At 37.3% G+C, this 15,528-nt stretch overlaps 2 protein-coding genes across 4 annotated transcripts; one reads left to right on the top strand and one right to left on the bottom strand.

The window, feature by feature from the left end:
* The first annotated feature begins 260 nt into the window (after positions 1-260).
* On the top strand, positions 261-4,049 carry LOC127874033 (solute carrier family 46 member 3-like). 2 transcript variants are annotated; one of them, XM_052418138.1, is made up of 4 exons: positions 261-1,669; positions 1,943-2,026; positions 2,330-2,400; positions 3,535-4,049. In XM_052418138.1, exons 1-4 carry the CDS (start codon positions 526-528, stop codon positions 3,571-3,573), a joined length of 1,338 nt encoding a protein of 445 aa, XP_052274098.1. In that variant the 5' UTR covers positions 261-525; the 3' UTR covers positions 3,574-4,049. The 2 variants fall into 2 exon arrangements, with proteins under 2 accessions (XP_052274098.1, XP_052274097.1); XM_052418137.1 differs by having other exon boundaries at positions 266-1,669; positions 2,330-2,486.
* Positions 4,050-6,020: 1,971 nt separating this feature from the next.
* On the bottom strand, positions 6,021-15,172 carry LOC127873864 (COA8 family protein CBG23705, mitochondrial-like). 2 transcript variants are annotated; one of them, XM_052417925.1, is made up of 4 exons: positions 15,006-15,172; positions 8,234-8,440; positions 7,765-7,907; positions 6,021-7,035 (listed from the first exon to the last, which is right to left on the bottom strand). In XM_052417925.1, exons 1-4 carry the CDS (start codon positions 15,099-15,101, stop codon positions 6,933-6,935), a joined length of 549 nt encoding a protein of 182 aa, XP_052273885.1. In that variant the 5' UTR covers positions 15,102-15,172; the 3' UTR covers positions 6,021-6,932. The 2 variants fall into 2 exon arrangements, with proteins under 2 accessions (XP_052273885.1, XP_052273886.1); XM_052417926.1 differs by having other exon boundaries at positions 8,234-8,424; positions 15,006-15,126.
* Between the last annotated feature and the right edge of the window lie 356 nt (positions 15,173-15,528).

The following is a 15,528-nucleotide window of genomic DNA, read 5'->3' as shown; positions in this document are numbered from 1 at the left end:
TTAAAAATCGGTAAACAGAAGTTCAGTCACGTAAAAGTAAGTCTTTACGTAATGCGTAATTATAAGTTCGCATATTATTATATAATATACATGTAACTTATGCAATAAAGATTTATTTCCTCTTTTAAACGAAGATATGTTATAAAGTTATGTTAAATTTAAAATTAAATTTTTAATTTAACATTGTTCAATACATCAAGATAAACAATGTTGATAAGACGTTTTCAAGAGTTGTGATTGTTTAAGGAGGTAAAATGTTCGATCGCTAAAGTAAAGATAACACATTTACACGACAAGCTGATCTAGATTGACCTCGTGGATTTTTATCATGTATCATAATGTCCGAGTTTAAAATTTGATAATGAAGAAATACCGATACAAAAATGTTGTTCATTAACCCACATGACTGTACAAGTAATATGCAAACATTGGCCTTGTATTGTCCGTCGAAACGTAACATGTTTTTGAATAAACAGTGAATTGTTCATAGGGAGTGTGTCTTTACAAATCAACAAACAAGAGAAAATGGAAGACGAAACGACGCCCCTTCTGAAGACGGCATCGATTCAGACAACGACTTCTACCATCGTCAGAAACGAGAAAGCGTCAACGGAGCTCCGGCGAGCACACTTCTGGTTAGTGCCTGTCTTGCTTATGATGTATGTGGGTATTAACACCGGATATTACGTCATACAGCAATGGGTGCAGCGTTTTATCGTGATACGTTATGGAGTAGATACGGGGAACCTAACGACTACGGCGGGTTGCGACGCACAGACGAACATTTCCGGTTACGCTGCGTACATGCGTGTGGAGCAGGACACAGCCCAGTGGGAGATGTACGTCTCCCTGGCAACGACTATCCCAGCGTTCTTCGCCTCAACACTGATTCCCTCATATTCGGATAGCTTTGGTCGAAAATACCTGTTTATCCTGGGCATCACTAGCACCACGCTAAGACTAGCTGTAACTTCCGTGTGCATATATTTCCAATGGGACCTTATCTGGATAGTTGTAGCCGCAGTTGTTGATGGGATGACAGGCGGGTTTTACACGATCATGTCCGCCTCAATGTCTTACATCGCTGACATCACACCCACAGGGAGTAAACGAACTACCGCTTTAACCGTGAACGACGGGCTCTTGTTGATATGTAGTACATTCTCGGGCGTCGGATCTGGATTTTTCATACAGCACAAAGGGTTTCTACTACCGATTGTATCTTGCTGTGGTCTATGTGTCGTTGCTTTCTTTACGGCTGTCTGTTTCTTACCAGAAACCCACATGAAACATCACCGGACTAAACCGAAGTCAGCTCTGTGCATGTTAAAACGTATGACTCACATTTATACTAATAACGCTTTCAAGAAGAGAAGATCTGCATACCTGATACTGATCACAGCGTACTTCTTCCAGGAGCTTGTCAGTACGCACCGCAGTTCCATCGAGATTCTCTACCAGCTTGGGCGGCCGTTCTGCTGGAGCGCCGAGAAGATCGGACTGTTCTCGGCGGCTCGGCACTTCACGCAGGGCATCGCCGGCATGGTGCTCATTGTGCCGCTCAAGAGCTGCATGTCGGACATCACCCTGACCATAGTCAGCGCGATCTTCTGCACCGGCTCATTCGTCATGGAGGCGCTCGCAATCACAGACACGGTGCTCTACCTCGGTAATAGTTTTAGTCAAATTTCTACATGGTTATTGTTTTTCATGTGTCATGCGATTGAACAGTCGCTAAAAGATATCAATTCAGTCGTCGAATTTTAATAGATGAACACCTTTGTTCAATATTCATGCCATATCATTTTTCCCCTTGTTCGTATTGAGATAAATCGTTCCATACTCTGATTCATGTTTGTGTGTAAAACCCATCAAGAAGAGAACATTCCCGTACACAGTGTACCAACATTGCCAAAGACCAGTCTCATTGTCCTAATTGCAGTACCAGTGCTGGCCACATTTGCCTTCCTCGCAGTTCCTCTACTCAAGAGCTTGCTGTCTATAATGACCCCGGCTGATACTCAAGGTAACTGTGCAGTTCATACATTCATTCTTCACACCATCCACGTGTTTGATCTCAATTTATTTATCATGCAACATGAGAATGGGCAACTAAAATACAGTTTTTGTAAGCAGCTTAATTAATTTACTTTAATGTGTATTTTTGTCTTAATCAAGGTTATTATACGAAGAGGTCCGTAATGAGTAATGGTGAGGATTACTGTAATTGTATTATATTTTATATGCTCGCATAACGATCGTCTATTGAAATGGACAAATGCTAATTGTATGCCCATGTTATAAGTTCACATCTGTTGTTTGCTGGTAGGTTCGCTGTTCGCCAGTATCGTTTTGGTGCAGAGTGTGTGCGGGGTAATGGCGGACTTCCTATTTAACCAGGTATATTCTGCCACAGTCTCGTTTTACAACGGCGCCGTCTTCCTTCTCATCGCCGCGCTTTCCATGGTCGTCGTCTTCCTCGTGCTGTAAGCTACAACCTCTCTTAAAATCATCCTTTAATTACCTTAACGACCATCTGCGTTTTTGTTACTAGTCATCCTTGTTAAATCCCACGCCGATGGGGAGGATATAGGGGGTGGGAGGTCCATTAATTCGTTCGCAAGTCAATCCGTCAGACGGACCATTTACCATTTAATTGTTCAATTAGATTGTCACTCTAAAGATTGCTATATGTGATTGCCACTCCCAACATTGCTAGATGATATTATTTCTACCAATGCGAAAGAAAGAGATTGCTATCTGAGATGTCTTCTCCAAACAATCCTAGTACGACTTTAATTCCAAATATTGCTAGATTCGAGTGCTACCCCAAACATTACTAGATGCGAGTGTTAGTTCAGGAATTGCTATAAGCGATTGCCATTTCACACATTCATATATGCTATTGTCCTTTAAAACATTGCTAGATGCGATATTTATTTCAAAAACTGCTTGATGCGATATTCACTTCAAACATTGCAAGACGGGACTTAAATTTTAAACATTCCTGAATGGAATCGTCTCATCAAACATTCCCAATGTCATCCTTGTTAAATCCCACGCCGAAGGAGGGAGATGGGGGGGGGGGGGGGGGAGGTCCATACATTCGTCGGTAAATCAATCCGTCAGACGGACCATTTACCATTACATTGCTCAATTAGATTGTCACTCTAAAGATTGCTATATGTGATTGCCACTGCCAACATTGCTAGATAAAATAATCTCTTCCATTGCTAATGAAAGAGATTGCTATCTGGGATGTCTTCTCCAAACAATGCTGGTAAGACTTTAGTTCCAAATATTGCTAGATTCGAGTGCTACTCCAAACATTGCTAGGTGCAAGTGTAAGTTCAGGAATTGCTATAAGCGATTTAAACATTCCTGAATGGAATCGTCACATCAAACATTCCCAAATAAGCGTGTCAGGTCAAACACTAATAGCTACAAGTGTGTAGGTACACACGCAATTTATACATTGTAATATACATCGATGTTAATGATCGCCCTCAATTGAAATAACTTTACTGTTTGTAGATTCTACAAAATAACGCTCACACCAGAACAAGAAGATAAAACCGTTATTCTTGAACGGGGGTCGGACACAATTGAGCGAAGTTGACACGTGAGCTACATTACACTGTGGTGTGAATGTTCTGCTTCTTTACAAAGAAGATAAATGTACCTGAGGCCACATCGGACAGGCCTTCCACTGTCACAAACGTACCATGCTTGTCCGCATCATGATGCTGTACATCAATTTGATGGGGCATTCAATTCATTTTATATCGTACAGTTCACTGATTATTGTAATCAGTTTCCATGGACGCAGGGATAATGCAGGAGAGTCAAGAATTCAATAGCATGTTATGTTATTTCAGACTGCTACTGTATTTGCAATTGTGTCTTGAACGTTACTCATATTCTAGTCAGAACAGTATTACTGCAATTAGTAATTTTATAGTATTGCTGTTGTTGTGTCTAGTTACTGTTACCTATTCCTTGAACGTCTGTCAGTAAATATGTATATAGATAAATGTAAACATCCCATAGAGCAGCAATTATCATATTCAAAGGAACACGTGTGGGTCCTGCAGTCATAGGCCGCATCAGTCCCAGTGTCTGCCATATTAAAGATTGATAGGTGTGTGCACATCATCTTCGATACCATCCGTTGATTTGCACCAACTGACATGAAAACTTGTACGCCGATATCTAACTTTTTCTTTTTTGGTTTAACCCTTTACCACTTAGATACGTATTTTCACGCATTTGTAGTCCCTTAAAAAGTTAAATTTAAGACCTTTCTTACTAGATCCAAAGCGGACACCATGCTCAATGTTTAAAACGCACTAAGTGACCCCGTGACCTAGTTTTTGACCAGGCATGGCCCATGTTCGAACTTGACCTACACATCATCTAGATACAACTTTTGACCAAGTTTGGTGAAGATCGGATGAAAACTACTCGAATTAGTGAGCGGACACCGTGCTGAATGTGTAAAACCTACTAGGTGACCCCGTGACCTAGTTTTTGATCTGGCATGGCAAATGTTCGAATTTGGCCTTATGATCATCTAGATAAAACTTCTGACCAAGTTTGGTTAAGATCGGATGAAAACTACTTGAATTAGAGAGCGGACACCATGCTCAATGTTAAAAACGCACTAAGTGACCCCTTGACCTAGTTTTTCACCCGGCATGATCCATATTCGAAATTGACCAAGACATCATCTAGATACATCTGAACAAGTTTGGTGAAGATCGGATGAAAACAACTTGAATTAGAGAGCGGACACTTAATACGGACCGACCGACAGACCAACATACATGACAAGTTCACTCCTGTATACCCCCCTTAACTTCGTTTGTGGGGGTATAATTATAGGCAGAGCATAACTGTTTGATAATTATTATGAAAGCTTTCAGGAATTGTACAAGAAAACAATTGACGCCAAGCATCTAAGGGGCATCATTTAACAGTTTATATTAAGACACAAGTTAAACAATATTTGGTGTGATTGTATGTGCAAAAAATTGTTCAATCAACACAATTTATTGCTTTTGTAGCTCAATTTTCTTTAATCATTTACAATATAAAATTAAAATATTCATCATGTCACATGAATTTCATGCTGTAAGTAAGAAAAATGGTTGCGTTTGCATGATTTGTAAACAAATCTCTCAAAAGAAGCAATCACATTGTACGACGTTCTCTCCTGCGAGAGTCACCCACAGAAGATTTTCTTGAAGACTTCTCCGAATAATCAGCAAGCGGAATGGTTATGGTCCGTAGCTGGATAGTTGACTCACTACATCGCCGGAGGACCGTCGAATTGGCGAACTTCTGCTGGCGGCTCTGCTAATTCAGCGAGTACCGTCATCCCTCGAGTCGGACGTCCTCTCCTGCTGACTTTGCTGACTCCCGGAACTTGGAAAAATCACCAAGCGGAATGGTAATTGTCCTTTTGTGGATTAGAGATTCACTTCATCGTCGGAAAAGGGCTAGCATATTTTTTTCAATTTGGATAATAAAATCCGCACACGCACAAATTCATATCAGAATCTTTTAAGTCAGGTGAAAAGTGTAGGAGACAGGTTTTTGTCTACGGAAAAACGGACAAACACGTTGGGGATTCCAGTAAACCCCCACTAAAAGGGGTGGGTTTCATAATAACATTATTACATTGATAATATTTGATTTTCGAGCTCATTTCTTATAAGATTAAACACAATTTACTTTGACGTCCTCAATAAGAGGATGTCGCAATAAATAGGTGATTTTGGTGTTGCTAGACCCTTTACCCCACAAGTAAGCAAGATCTGCTAACAATATTCAGAGAATACCTTTGTTCACTGATCCACTATTTTCTTTCAATCAAACCAAAACTACATGTACTTGATTCTCGCTCAATGGACACTGCATCGAAACACTATTAAGTTATTATGAAGAATCGTAAAACAAAATTGCGTATGATACAAGATGTATAATCATAATATTGCACTGTTTAACAAATACACAAAAACATTATATCCGTTTATTTAAACATTGTACATACATTTTTTATAAAACAGACATTTCAAATATAGAATGAGATTATAAACAAAGTATCAATCATTAAACAAATAATAACAAGCAAATTTGTTGAATTGATATCCCCCGCCAATAAGATTCTGGACACAAAAGTATTATATTTGACACTCAAAAAAGCATTTTTTTCAAGGTACAAAGGGCCATAACTCCTTTATTAACAGATGGTGTACAATGCCATTTGGCATGCATCATCCTCTTATCCATATATATACTCATACCAAGTTTCAATGAAATCCGCCAAAGCACTTCCAAGATATGGCTCCGGACACACAAAAAAAGCATTTTTTCAAGATACAAAGGGCCATAACTTTGTTATTTACTGATGGTGTACAATGCCATTTGGCGTGCATCATCCTCTTATCCATATACATACTCATACGAAGTTTCAATGAAATCCTCCAAAGCACTTCCAAGATATGGCTCCGGACGGACGGACAGAAAGACGGAAGGACGGACGGACAACGCCAAAACAATATCAATCCGCCTATGGCGGGGGATATTAACTTGTATACATGGCATAATCTGGCATGTGTAGTATAACTGTTCAGAAAAGCTGAATTATAATCAAATGTGACTTTTGAAGATGAAATAATAATTTAAAATCTGAACAAATTTTGACAGAAACACACACACACACAAGAATGCACACACATCACTCAATCATTGTGACAGCTATATCGATTTCACCAATAGAAACCTTGGCTTTTAGGGATTTAATTTTTTAAAGTTCAACCCTTTAAGATTGAGAAGAACTATTATACAATAGTTCAGTGTTTACAACTACTCGACCAGGGCAAATATGGCCAAAAATATCCGCAAAACAAATAAGTTAATGTTATGTGTTATCTTTTGTTTTTTGCTGACTCTTTCCTCCTTGCAAACAATCTGTAAAAGTTCACTTTGAGCGCCGGCCACAGAAGACTTATATTCTTTTTATACCAGTCTCTGAAACAGACAACCCAATACACTGTACCATTAAAAAACAATGGAAACATCAATCTTCATAAACAACACTGTCCTATTAAAAACATTCACCATCTTACTCTCAGTAACTATCTGATGTGTGAGACAGAACAAATAACCTTTTACAGCAGATATTAAGCTTTTTAACCCGTTCCCACTCAGAAAACAAAGCGAAAATGGCTATGTGCAAACAGCATAAAACCAGAACAGCCTGCGAGTTACTCGCAGTCAGGTCAGGTTTTATTCTGTTTGCTGCTAATCAGTATCTAAGTACTGGAAATGAAGTCTTTCAAAGTTGTATCTAATAACAAAGGCTTTAAATGAAATTTAATTTTCTAAGAGACATTAAATGTGTCAAAATAAGTATCTAAGTGCTAAAGGGTTAATTAAGTCAAATTACAAATGATTTACTGTTCTGTCATGTGTGACCTGTCTTCAAATAAAAAATTGTACCCTTAGGTTAATTGTGATAAAAGGTGCAAACAAATTTGCCTGAAATAGGAAATTAAGGACAAGTGACAACCAATTAACACTTGATAATTATTGGGAGCTTTAAAATAAAACATGCTAACATGCTATAGTACAAACAATTCTGTTTCTGTCTGTCTATGGATTGAGTTCTATGTTCTTAACAAATTCACATGTTCACAATACTACATATATGGTACCAACATCGGTCTGTATTGTGTCTGTAATGTGAAGAAGACTTACTTGTTATACTGAATATGTGTTGGATAGTTATCATCAAGAAACTTCTTATAAAAGACTGACAGCTCTTCAGGTGTTACTTTGTTGATGTCATCAGCTGCCTCCCCCTTCTCAGCCAACTTCTCCTGTATGTACTTTTCTTTAAGCTGTAAATGAGTTGTTTTAAAAAAAACGGTAGCAAAACATGGAGCTGGAGAAAATGTTGTTGACCTTTAAATAAAATTGCCATTACTTATATAATTGTCACCATTTATTTAATACATACACTCATGCAAATCTCATGGATTATTACTTTAAGAATATGATAAGAGCTATCACCATTTCCTCGATAATGACTACAGATTTCAAGTATGTCATTTGTATACCAGTATACATTTAAAGAACGGAAAAAAGTAGCTGATGCAGTATCATAGATAAACCATGAACTATTGGAAAAATTGTTTTTATCTGAACTGTTGTAAGACCTACTTACTGTGAAAAACCTTTTATTATGTGCCGTCCAGAACTCATGGTGCCACTTCTGAACGACCTCTCGCTTCAGTCGATAGTCTCGCTCTAGGGACGACTCATCTGGAGGAATGAATAATTTCATCTGACGAATATTGGACACTTTGTCGGCTGGCCCAATCCAGTCCGTCTCTACATGTTCTGGTGGCAAGGACTCTACATGCACAGTTGTCTGCAAAATCATTAATTGATTAAAGTGATTTATTTTTTAAATAAATTAAAAATAATTTGCACCTCTTTAATTTATTATAATTTTTTTTATCATTTGGCAGGTTCAGATAATTTTTACAAGAGAAGTTATATGTTTTAAAGGGATATAATAAAAATATTTCTTCCTTTGTAAAAATGATCTGTACCTGCCAAATGATAAATAGAAATTATCTCCCTTTAAACCTATTTCGCCGGATATACACAGTTTAAGTATTTTATACCTTATATAAGCAATCTTCGTAGTTTCGTAAATTTAAACGACAACAGAACTCTCCAAATTATTCAATCGTTTCGCATTGCAACGCTTTATAACTTTTAGGTTTACAAATCGTCAACAGATACATATAATGGCTATATTGGACTATGTTCAGTAATACTGTTTCCTCACAAATATCATAACTAAAACAAAAATTTGCAAATCTGAAACCACTTTTTTCAATTTTGTCAATTTACCGAACCGTGAAAAGATCCCTTTAAAGTTTTTGGACGGACTTACAGACTGACTGACGGACAGTTCAACTGCTATATGCCACCCTACCGGGGGCATTATAAAAAGGCAACGATTAAGTTTAAATATACTTTGAATTGTGTCCAATATCATTACCAAAAAATGGCAATAACTTTATAAGAGGCTAAATTAAGTGCAACAATCTTTTTTGGGCCATTGAAACCCTGACAACCCATGCGAAAGACATCGGACCTCGGACATTTCCGATAAAATTTGCTGAGGTCCTGTATTATTCCCGACATTGTCGGACCTTGTGTCCGACCATAAATAAATTGTGTGTTTTGGTAAAACAATGAAAACGAAACTAGAATATGAACAAATACCTATTTCAATGTTCAAAACCAAAATATGACCAGTATTGATGCTAATGTGTTTAAGAATTTTATAAACACAAATGTCAGCCATTTTATGCAAGCGCTTATGAAAAGTGAATTTTTGGATGGGATCATTCCCATTTAACATGCGTAAATCAAATGACGCAATGTGCGAGCATATTCATATTCACTGGTCATATTTGGTTATAACGACCAAACAATGAGCGACTTTAATTTAATTTATTATTCATAAATTTACGTATTTTGTCTATAGTTTCAATGTGTCAATAATATCTCGTTGTGTGCATAAATGCCGATTTATTTTATTTTTATTTTGAAATACTACATGTACCGAGTTGCACGTCTATATATAGTTACGGCACATGGCCTGTTTTGACACTCACGCTTAAACCTTTCCATGCGTGAAACTCAACTCTGTCAGCAAAAATTTCGCGCTCTTATTAAAACACAGGCTTTACATGGCATCATGTGTAGTGAATGGTGCAGATGCGTACAAATAGACTTAAATATCACGTGGCTGTAGAAAAAATGTGTTATTCAGTTCTAAAAATGGACATGTTGAAATATACTTCTATTTAAATTAAATTGTTACCGCATGCAATTTGTAATTTGCCTATAGGTCAAGATGATCGAGCAGAAATCGGAAAGATGGTTGAGTGGACGTCGTGAATGATTCGTGTGGGGGTCGTTTGTTATCGACAAGAGGTCGAGAAGAAGTCGTGTAAACCCTTTTTAGTCGAGCTTGGTCAGGTTTTGTTGGGAAAGTTCGGTGATCGGGATGATCGAGTTGATCGGATTGGCAGTGGGAACCCACCTTTACACTCATGATTGCGTTAAACGTTAATTATACACGTTTTAATTCGCAATTTATTAACAGAATCACGACAAATATCAAATACAATACAGAAAATACATAGTTGTTTCATTGATCTATAAACATTCAAAACATTCAATGGATTGAATATAACTGATTTAAAATTAAAGTTTTTATATTATTTTTAAATCTTGTTCCCAGAATATGCTTGACGACATGTCGGCCATTTTGCTTTTACAATGGATTATGGGATAAGTGTAAAAGTTAACAAGTGGATAAATTTACCCAACATGGATAGTTATCCAGCCTGGGTAAATATTTCCAACAACGCATTTATCCAGACTAGTTAGTAACCCAGCTTGGATAACTCAAACCGGCGGTTAGCGCTAAACAATGGGATAAAATAACCTAGTGCACGAACAACTGGGTCTAGAATAATGCCCTTATGATACGCATTCTCGTTACCGATTGGACACTTTGGCGACTGAAAAGTTACCATAGAAGTTTTCGTGGTGCATCTGTGTCAGCATACATGGCGGTGTAATGTGACTATTACTCGATATTAGACAACATTATGAGTGCGGAATATCGGAGGTCCGAGTGTCTTCCGCCATTTGTTAAAAATACGTAATACGACCGATTTTTGGCGTTATTTACGGTCGGAAATGCTGACTAAACGGGCATACATTTAATTGTTATTTTATTGTATTTATAGTTATTAAACATTGTGAACGTCATAACGATAAAAAACTATACAATGTATTTTAATTGTTTGATTAAAGCAGAATAAAGACTAAAGTCCGGTAAAATGCGGCGAGGTCCAATACATTTTAAAAGTTATTGGGCCTCATGTCCGGTAAGATTTTTTTGTCTTTCGCATGGGTTGACCCTGATATGATGTTGACCAACAAGCATGAAACAGCTTACCATTGAAGATTCCGAGAATAAGATTTTAAAGAAACACAAACAAAAAAAGGGGAATTACTCAAATAATTAACATAATTTATCCATGAAAAGAGAACCTTGAAAGACATTTCAAAGATGAACATTTGGGGTACGTTTACTGACATACAGGGCTTTTGTCGAAATTTCACTTCTGAAAAACTGTTTTCCCAAGATGCTTGCCTTTGAGTGAATTTCTCTTTCTTTGAAGTTGCGAAACCATATTTTTTTTACAGCATTTATTGAATGGGGATACATTTATCTTTAAAATATGATACCGGTCTTGCTAAATTTGTTATATAAGAAAAACAATACAAGAGGGCCATGATGGCCCTGAATCGCTCACCTGACTAACCTGCTTCATGAACTTAGATTTTATTAGACCCATATACAATCCCAAGCCAAATTTCATTAATTAATACATTCTTACAAAATTTCATTAAGACGTGATGAAAACTGTGACCTCTTTCATCTACACAAGGTTTTACTAGAATTGGCTCGGTGACCTAATTTTTGATCCCAGATGACCCATATACGATCCAAAATCAGATATTATCAAGATAAACATTCTGACCATATTTCATTAAGATCATATGAAAACTATGACCTCTATTGTCTTCACAAAGTTTTTCTATGATTTGACCTAGTGACCTAGTTTTTGACCTCAGATGACCCTAATACAATCCCAACCCAGATTTCCTCAAGATAAATATTCTGGCCAAATTTCATAAAGATTAAATGAAAACTGTGACCTCTACTCTCTACAAAAGTGTTTTTTTTTAATCTGACCTAGTTTTTGACCCTAGATGACCCAAATTCAATCCCAACCCAGATTTTAACAAGACAAACATTCTGACTATATTTCAATAAGGTCTGATGAAAACTGTGACCTCTATAGTCTACACAAGGTTTTTCTATTATTTGACCTAGTGCCTAGTTGCTGACCCCAGATGACCCAAATACAATCCAAACAGGGCTCCCCTTGCCCAAAATTTTCTGTAGCCAACATTTTAGCCAAATGGAATTTTGTGTAGCCAAATTTTAGAAACTGTAGCCAAAGTTTAAGCAAAGCATTTGCAGGAATCAAAGTTGGATATTTTGAAAATCCTGAACTTAAAGCTTGGGGCCAGGGGTCCGCAGGGCACTCAGTGGGTCTAGGGGACAAGGGGGCCGGAGGCCCCCGGAAGCTCCTGGATTCGACGCATTTAAAGGGTGCCTGTACCTGTTCTGGTGATTCTATTTTCTTAAAAAAACAACATACACATATATTTAAAAATCTTCATGTATTTGATAAGAAACACACAAAAATTAGTCAAAAGGCAATTTATTCACATGCACCCTCTGTCTGGCATGGACTCGACTGCAGGTGTTGCTTTTGAAGAACCCGGTAAAACCTGTAACAGTCGTTACAAATTATTATATTTTTCATTCATACTTTAAAAAGTCAATAGTACATGTTTAATAAATGCAGAATCAAATGTTTGTCACCATTTATATTCACAGAATCATGCTGCCAGAAGCCTCCACAAACACTCAAGAAAATTGGGTATGGTTGCTTCTGCTCAACAGTTAAACTTGAAAATTTCAGCATGGGTTCCCCTAGTTTTTATCCCAATCCTTTTGTTTTGAAATGATTCCAAGACACTAGACAATAATCATCCATTTAATCGATAAAAATAGAACATCGTCGAATTTAGTTGTCTTCGAAGTTGGGTTACGGTAGGTTGCCCATATTTGTTTAACAAAAAGTAAAAAAAAACACCATTTCTTGCTGCTTGGCTCATATGTTGGGGACAATAAAACATTTTATTTAACTAAAAAAGACCTGTCCTAGTCAGCAAAAATGGCGTATTTGATCCTATTTTCAATTACTGTTAAAATTCTTTTCCTGTTTTATGCTTTATTCAAAGGTCAAAATGTTTTAAAAGCTCACAATCAATGAATCATACAGTATTAATAAAAAAAATTGGCAAATTTGCTAGATCTATCTTGCCGATTTTTGATGCAAAACAACCTAAACAGTAAACTTTAGCAACAGAAAATACGACCAAATTCGGGGTGTTAGATTAAAAAAATAAAAACAGTACCTGGTTGGTCTTGATGAATCTTATATTCTTTATGTGATTAGGGTCCACTGTGTGGAGGCGAAATGCCTTCTTCCCACAAGACTGATAATTCAGGGTTTTCTAACAAATTTCTCAAACTGCGTTTCCACAAGCTTCCACTTTTCTCAACCAGTTCACTCCCCGCCCGTAGACTACAGCGTAGTCTTTCTCGTGTAACCATTCCCAGCGCCACTTATTTTATGCACCTTCAAGTTCTTTCACCTTATATCCAACAGGCAAGTATCTCTTTGCCATTTTTCTCAACTTAAGTCTAAACACAGCTTCCCATACTTCATTAAATATACGCAAAAAGTACTCAAATTGATTTAAATCGGCAGCAATCTTTAATCAAATGTAATTGTTTATTTAAGCCGCTACGATGTACGATTTGTTTTCACATCAGTAATTTGTCTCGATGACTGGTGTAAATGCCGACTGCGCATCAATTTTTCAGGTCAATAACACAGCGATGTATTGAAGCACAGTCTACAGCTGAAACTGAAAGCGGTTAATATCTGGGACGGCATGTCAGGAATTTTTTTTTCAATAATTAAGCAACGATTAATAACACTTATCCTTTATGGATTTTAATGAAATGAAAACCATAATAAAGAAAAATTTATTCTCTTTAATCTGATATATAAACAATTATAATACACTTAGTGAAAAACAATTAATTATGCTGTTAAAGATTTTTCTATTATTTGACCTGGTGACCTAGTTTTTGACCCCAGATGACCCAAATACAATCCCAACCCAGATTTCATCAAGATAAACATTCTGACCAAATTTCATAAAGATTGGATGAAAACTGTGACCTCTATTGTCTACACAAGGTTTTTACAAGGTTTTTCTATTATTTGACCTAGTGACCTAGTTTTTGACCCCAGATGACCCAAATACAATCACAACCCAGATTTCATCAAGATAAACTTTCTGACCAAATTTCATAAAGATTTGATGAAAACTGTGACCTCTATTGTCTACACAAGGTTTTTCTATTATTTGACCATGTGACCTAGTTTTTGACCCCAGATGACCCAAATACAATCCCAACCCAGATTTCATCAAGATAAACATTCTGACCAAATTTCATTAAGATTGGATGAAAACTGTGACCTCTACTGTCTACACAAGCAAATTGTTGATGGACGCACGCAACCACACACACGCAAGCACGCACATACGGACGCCCGACATCACACGGTCACATAAGCTCACCATGTCACTTCCTGACAGGTGAGCTAAAAAATGGTTTGAAAGTTGGCAGTTTTATAATTGGACCCTATGGGCATTGGAAATAATGTAAAACAACCTTAAACAATGCATATACCAGGGCTAAAGGACCAATATTTATAGAAAATTACAATTAAATTAAGTTGTGTTATTTAATTGATCAGATTACATAAGGTGGGAAAACATAGGATTAATGTGATAACATATGTGTTTTGAAAGAATTTTAAGCATGATTTTTTGTGGTATAAAAAAAGGTACGGATACCCGACTTTTGTGCCTAAATGCTCACCCGATTGTGTTTTTAATAAATGTTTGCCACGTTAACACATCATTTAAGTGAAAATGAGCAGTTCATGTGTTGTTTTATATGATTTACTGGCGAATTTTAGGTCACTTTGCCTAAGGAATACATTTATTGAAAGAGAACGGATTTATATTTTACTGGTCTTGCAAAATTTGACAGTTGACATGGTCATGATGGTTGACAGCTTCACTTCAGATAAGCTGTTTTACAGTTGGATTAATATCAACCCACCCATTCTTCAGGTGTGTCAAAATGCCCATCAACGTCAATATTCAGATTTTACCTTTTTTGAATGATATTGGCTTAATGAAAACTTTCTTCTCGTAATGTAGGTTGCACAAACAGAAACACAATTACACTTTGTCAAGGGCGCCGCCATCTTTACTTCACTCTGGATGGGCAGACGATTTAATGAATACGGAGGATTCCGGAGATAGTCGAACAATCGTCCAGCAATCTTGATACATCCGGACCAATCTGAACGCATCGGACAGTGGGCTACACCACACCGTCAGACGATCGCCGATATGGCGGAATTGTCCGAGGTGCCCTGATTGACATCCGGACTCCTCAGCAAGATAATGGGAGCCGGGGGGTGGGGGGAGGGGGGGGGGGGGGGGAGTCCGACATATCTGCAAACTGGTAGGATTCATGATATCTTCAAGCAAGACTCGTTAACAAAATGATCCAACACTAACCCAGTATCACCATGTAAATTTCGCATGCATGCAAACCGTTAAATATACTTAGCGTATCTTTCAGCATTATAAATCAAAGCGCTGGAGGCACCGAAGTTGTTCGCTATT

This window comes from Dreissena polymorpha, chromosome 3, assembly GCF_020536995.1.
Source record: "Dreissena polymorpha isolate Duluth1 chromosome 3, UMN_Dpol_1.0, whole genome shotgun sequence".
Lineage (NCBI taxonomy): Eukaryota > Metazoa > Mollusca > Bivalvia > Myida > Dreissenidae > Dreissena > Dreissena polymorpha.
This window is presented reverse-complemented; position numbering and strand designations above follow the sequence as displayed.

Coding starts and splice junctions, on each gene's coding strand:
- LOC127873864 (XM_052417925.1), bottom strand. CDS start 15,101: ATGGCGGCGCCCTTGACAAAGTGTAATTGTGTTTCTGTTTGTGCAACC. Junction 8,441..15,005: donor GCCAATATCATTCAAAAAAG/GTAAAATCTGAA, acceptor ATGATTTTGCAG/ACAACTGTGCATGTAGAGTC. Junction 7,908..8,233: donor ATAATAAAAGGTTTTTCACA/GTAAGTAGGTCT, acceptor ACTCATTTACAG/CTTAAAGAAAAGTACATACA.
- LOC127874033 (XM_052418137.1), top strand. CDS start 526: ATGGAAGACGAAACGACGCCCCTTCTGAAGACGGCATCGATTCAGACA. Junction 1,670..1,942: donor AGACACGGTGCTCTACCTCG/GTAATAGTTTTA, acceptor TCCTAATTGCAG/TACCAGTGCTGGCCACATTT. Junction 2,027..2,329: donor GACCCCGGCTGATACTCAAG/GTAACTGTGCAG, acceptor GTTTGCTGGTAG/GTTCGCTGTTCGCCAGTATC.